The sequence below is a fragment of the Ceratina calcarata genome, unplaced genomic scaffold, assembly GCF_001652005.2.
Source record: "Ceratina calcarata isolate Rehan_Ccalc_2016 unplaced genomic scaffold, ASM165200v1 scaffold576.2, whole genome shotgun sequence".
NCBI lineage: Eukaryota > Metazoa > Arthropoda > Insecta > Hymenoptera > Apidae > Ceratina > Ceratina calcarata.
In genome coordinates, this window is record NW_017176973.1 from 163934 (window position 1) to 170321 (window position 6388).

General features: G+C 36.2%; 1 protein-coding gene across 1 annotated transcript in view; it reads right to left on the reverse strand.

Annotated features, from left to right (window-relative positions):
• The window catches only part of LOC108629557 (uncharacterized), an 18910-nt gene extending 14202 nt beyond the window's left edge, over window positions 1–4708 (reverse strand). The window contains exons 1-2 of the mRNA XM_018032310.2: window positions 4522–4708; window positions 3560–3686 (exon numbers count right to left, since the gene is read on the reverse strand). Coding sequence (XP_017887799.2) covers window positions 3560–3686; window positions 4522–4708 — 314 coding nt within the window. The remainder of the gene's footprint in view (window positions 1–3559; window positions 3687–4521) is intronic.
• Window positions 4709–6388: the final 1680 nt, after the last annotated feature.

The following is a 6388-nucleotide window of genomic DNA, read 5'->3' on the forward strand; positions in this document are numbered from 1 at the left end:
TCGCCGTCCTGTACAAGAATGGTCCTATACAATTTTCTCGTAGATCCAACGGTTTAGGAGTAATTAAGGAAAAATGAAATTTTTTGCCAAAAGTTCGCCATTTCGACGCTGGGATGGTCGGATTTTGTCAACATCAATAAAATGCCAAATAATCATACGTAACTCGTTAAATATCGAAATTAGAAGGAAAACAACTTTTATTTGAAGCATTTTTCGATACATAAACTTTTGGAATTAACTGTATAGCCAATACATCCTTAAATGCAATTAGAATATAAACAGAACGAAATTGAATTATTAGTTTACTAATACTACGTAATAAATTCACGAAAAGTGATATTAATGATAAATGACAAAACGTGATAATACCATTCTTATCCATTTAGTGTGAAATTAACCGATGATGTTTATGCTTCTAACATATTCGTTGCCGAAGTTACAGTGTTAGCGTTCCACTGGACATTAACACGAACGTTTGCTATTTGGACAGAACAATTTCTCGCTTGGAATATAATCTGATAAGTTGATAAGTTACACAGAGCCGAGAAGAGGTTGACTAAAGTTCTAACGTGCATTAGGTTATTAATGGCCTCGCGATACCCGAGGTACCGTGTATTCAGAGCTATGGGCCAAATTAGGGTTCCCAAGACAGTATGCTCGAGTGTATCTTACCACGTTATTCACGCAGCTACTTCGAAAACAAATTCCTTTCACGAATTAACAATACTAAGGACTGTTCATATATTTTCCCTTGTATAGTTTGCATTAATTATTATTCATATTCACTCGCCGTTCCTTCCTCAATGCTTTTTCTACATTACACTTATGCTTACCGTCTCCTCAAACTCGACTAGACTTCATTCTGTCACACTCACTAGTCATTAATTAAATGTAACGAACGTGCAATTTACGATTTGGAATATAAAAATGTAATGGTAGGACAACTTAACCCGGTTCCGAGGCGATGACGCGAATAAAAATCCTCGGCATGTGCATCAAATCGTCGTCTATCGATCGGTCGCATAACTCTCCCAGTTGCCCGATAATTGGCAATGGGGCATTTACACGGAGAACGCGCGACGAACGATACGTGTATGTATTTCGTTCCGGGTTTTAACCCAGATCGGCACGCACATGGATCGAGGAAAAATGGTCGGAGAACGGGTGAGAAAAATAGAGTCCAGTATCCTTTTACGGTGCGGCAAACAATGCCGTAAATTTAGGATACGTGGCCATCGCCGACGCGAAAAATTATACGGCCACGCTCCTTTCGAGTGGGATAGCACCAAGTTTGCAGCATAGAATTGGATCCCTCGAAGTAAGCGTACTCCTCGTTAATTAAGAAATCTCAATTGGACCTCGTTTAGGCGCAAGAGGATCCCGGATGGCCAGGGCTCGGCTTGAAAGAGCTTGCGTAAACGCAAGCCAGACCGGCAGTCGTTGTTAATTATACGCGTTTATAATTAAACGTTTCACCGGGGCATTTGGGCTTGCAACGGAACGGGCGAACGTTTCTTAAGGTCCGCGATTCGCCAAAAGAATCTTCGTAATGAGGGGAACGATAATTCGTGACTAGATGAATGGCAGGTAGATAGAAACTGATTAATATGGAATTAATTAAGAAATTGTGTTCGAGTGATGTATCCAAATGCTCGACGAGTACCTAACGTATACGAGATTTAAATTGGAAATCTGCTTAAAAAATTCTCTCCAAATTGCGTGAGTTTCATCAAATGAAAGTCTGCAATTTTTCATTTTAATTATGACATTAATTTTGTATCTCACGGTTTACATAACTCTTAATTAACTTCACATATTGCATGTCGTTGAGTTGAGAACTGCTTGCTAAATACACTAGAATGTAAATTAGGGATCAGAATGGAGGGTTAATTGATAATTGCTTGTAATACTATCAAGAGTGCGTTCCATGCACAATCAAGATTATATCGAACGTGAAATTCCAATTAGTGGATGGATTTAGAAAACGAGCCCTTGTAACTCTTAATAACCAATTTCCTCGAGATAGGAGTTGGGCCTATAACAATCTATTGACAGTAAATTAATCGAACCAGGGTGTTTCTGTGTGACGTAAATAAGCTATTTAAATTTCCATGATCGCACTAATAGCTGTACCTGTAAGCGCATAGCCTGGTTTATTATGAAAAGCATGTAGATTTACTTCCTACACGATCGATCCGATTAAGATTCATCCCGCTGTATTTGGAATAAAACGTAACTATCGCAGGTTATCAATGATTAAAGGCTCGATAAGAGTAAATAAATTCGTCGGCTGAAATTTACACATTTCTGACGCATAATGCATGCAACTGTGAATGATTTATGGACAAAATTTCACACGATTCTGTAAAAAATCCGTGGCCAAATCGAGTTTGCAGCTTCGCTAACAGAAGAATCAGAATAATAAAATTGAATAATCCAATGTTTTTTTTTTCCCGCTTCGACATGAAATTACTGTGTGTACGTACGATCATGCGTAAACATTGCCTCGTGCATTTTTCACGTGAATCTTCGGCGAGTTTTATATCTCCGAAACAGTAGCAATTATTGGATTTCCCTCAGCGTTCTCGATAATGCTTTGCATTAATGGATTGGAATTATTATTGTGATTGATCGATCATCGTTCACCATTGAAAGAAATTAATCGAAGTTATTGCTGATTGTGAAATGGTAATTGATAAAATTCAATTTGAATCACATTCATTTAGACCGCTTTAAATAGATTATAAAAAAGTTAAATATCATTTATGAACCACATGAATTATTTATAGACTGATGACTTTAAGCGACGATGTATTAGATTAAATAATTCTCGGTCGAATTTTATGCGTCCGGCGTTTATGGTTCGCTTTACGCTCGCTTTTTCTTCGTTGATAGAAAATGTTTGTTCAATTCATCAGCTATCTAATCGAGATTAATGGAGAGCGAGATCACTAGAATGCGCGTAGAATGGACACACTGAATGTTAATTAAATCTCGAGTCGGAATTCGTCTTCGGACGCAATGGGATTCCATACAATTGCAGCATTCATTCAACGAATCGTGGAGAGATTCAATAGATCGGCTTTGAGCGAATCGGTCATGTTGATTATTCCTATTAGACCGTGAAACGTATATTGCAGAACGGTTCGTTGATAAGTGAACCGAAGGTAATAAGTATCAAAGTGAATATTCGTTTCAATCATCGCATGATTGCACATATTTGCACTTTTTTTCGATGTCTACTTTTGTCAATGGCTATAATCTTTTCGAGCTTTGAATATTTCATGAGACAATATTTTTCTATGTTTCTAGTAATTTGTATGCAGCCAATGAATTCATTAGAATTTTAATGTCAGTTTTATGATTAGAATTCTAAAGGAAGTATTTATATTTTCAATTCTGATATTCAGAAATGTTACTGGATTCAATTTACTCTTATTTAATCTCAGCTAGCCTTCCTGAAGCATTTCATTATTTTCATAATAACCAAAAGAGAATTCCTACGTAGAAGAACCACTATTGGAATTTGAATTATTATATAGGATTGTTGCCGACCTACCTTTTAATAACTTCTCTTTGTTGAAGGAAGGCTTCTTTCCAATGATCCCTCTCAGTTATTGCATTCATTAATTTCGAATTTAGCTGTGTTCTGGTTCGCATTGCCTCTTCATGGAGTTGTCTAAGTTCTAGGAAAATATAATTTTCTATTTTTGCATCTATCGAATTTGGCGAAATTAATTAATTATAGTTCCAATGTTGATTACTTCCATATCAAAATGTTATTGTGATTATATTTTACTCATGAATTTTTTTTATTCATAGTAAGAATTGTACTTTATTTTATTCTATGTAGCCAATATTCTATTGTTCTGTAACATTGTCTATTGCTTATCTAATACCAGGAATACTAGGAGAAGGAACATAGGATCAATGATACTCACGTATCTGCTTCTTTGAAATTTTTATTTTTATATTATCGAGGCAATGACACTTGTTTCATACTGAATGTTTCCACCATCATGGGATCACGATGCAACGTCCCAATTTCGACAGAGAATTTTAAGAAAATTGACGTTTTAAAACGTGATCGAAATAATGATTATTCCATACTTGTATTGAACGTGAAATCTTATCAAAGTTTGTATCCAATTTTCATAGTTCTTAAAATTGAAATAGTTCAAATCAAAAGTTCCATTCACTCTGATTTGAAGTCGTCTAGACGTTTTATATCTATATTACTATAATTAGATCCTAATTTGATGATACATGCAATGAAATAATTTCTCAATTAAGAAGTAATCGTTTCACTGATAAGATTGAAGATATTCAAGATATTTTTGTATTATCCAGTGATTAAAATTGACTTTTATTATCGACATTAATATCAATTATTAGCAAATAAACGCCAAGTTCTGTAGCACAACTCGTTATACAAGTACTAATGTCTCTTAATTCTCCCGAAGTCCGTAAAAAGTGGTCATGCTTGTCGGCCGCGAAGAAATCCTTAATACCACGACTTACCCTCGCTTTCGAGTTTCATGCGATTAAACTCAACTTCCCGGCGACTCTGTGACTGCAAGTTGATTTCGAAAGCTCGCTCGAGCTGGAAAAACTTCGTCCCTAGTTCGCGAAGGTTTCGACGCAATTCCACGGCTTCCGATTCTCTCCTTTGCAATTGCTCCTCGAGATACCGTTGTCGCGAGTCCATTCCTTCCAGAATTAACTTTAATTAAGACACCGATCTCGATCCCCTTGAAACAGTCTACAGCCGTTAAAGTCGTGAACTCGTAGTCTCAGAATGACACTTTGCTAGTTTTTTGTAATCTCATATGTTAGATTTTATCTAGTGATTGGGTTCTAATGATTATAACGTTTAATTAAGGAGTTTGTGATATAAGTAAATAATCTTTTTGAGACATGAAATACTTGAAAATAATTTCAGTTATAATTTCATAGATTTCCTTAATTAATATTCTTGCTAATATCGAGTATTTGCACATCAAACTCGTTTAGATTAAATCTTTTGATTGTGTAAAAGATTTTTATTAATTCCGTCACGGATTTACCCAAGCCTGTTAACCTGTGTTTGGAAAGGATTTGTAGACATATTTACCGATAGTTCGAAATCCAATTTCTTCGTATAAAGTTCGTGGAACCGCAAATATTTGACGTAATGACCGGTCGAAGAAAACAGGGGCTCTTGATTTTCCAATCGAGTGGACATCGTGCTCGTAGGGTTCGATCATACGCTTCGAATTGAGGTTCGATTTCATCTCGAAGTTGGCCACGGCCGCTTGACCGGGAAAATCGACACGAGTAATCGATTCGGAAGAACCAAGCATTCGTCTGATGGTCAATGTTTCGCGCGGTGTCTGGATTTCCTGAGAGTTCCTTCATTCATATACTTCCCACGTTCAAATACTAATTATTAGAATTCTGAATTTTAGAGATTACGTTATTAAATTATGTATCCAGCTTATGTTTCGTCAAATTGCACTTAAAAAAAAAATTGATCATAATCATTATTTTTCTATTTAGAGTATATAGTTAATAAACGAATTAAGGCTATAACGCTGTGACCTTCGTGTTACGTAAGATACAAATAATATCATGTATACATATAATATATAAGAATATCGAAATTTTATTATGATTTCCTCAAAGTGATGCCCGACTCCTGTATATCCTTAAAGGATTATACTATACATTCACCAAAGTGACGCTAAGCAAGCTCATTATCGTGATATTCCACGCGACCAGCGATGAAATGCGGACAGAAATGATCCCCTCTGTTTCACGCTAATGACTGCTCCATTCTCATTTTTCTATGTCAGGTCGGGGTCCCCGGGCTTGTTCTTGTTATGAAATATGCAACGTCGTTATGAGCAGCCGGTCAACACAAAAAGAGCAGGAAGTTAATACATTGCGCGTACCCAGTCAGTCACAGCGCGTTGTTAATCCTTCGAAATCCCCTTAAACAAATACCTCTGCAGCAGGTTTGTTTATTTCGCGAGAAGTGAAGCTTCACCTCGCTGATCCACCCTGCGCCACCCTCCGAGAGGATTTCATGGTGTCTTCAAAAGAGGAATCGTTGTTCGTTAAACGAAATCTCGGTGCAGTACGATAAATTATAATTTACTCCGGTTGCGTTTCATTTATTTACAGTTTCTATGTTCTCATAAAAAGTGAATATGAGAAGAGTAAAAAATTTTCGAAAGTCAATAAATAATTCTTCAGTAAGTACGTTATTCCAGGAATAATATTTTATCTGGACAGTTGAAACCAATTAAATGGAAAACTTTACTTTATTTCTAGCGATTTCTCGTTCGCTGCCATGCAATAGATCAATTACTGCTGGAAGCACTAACTTTCCTGTATTTAACACTAG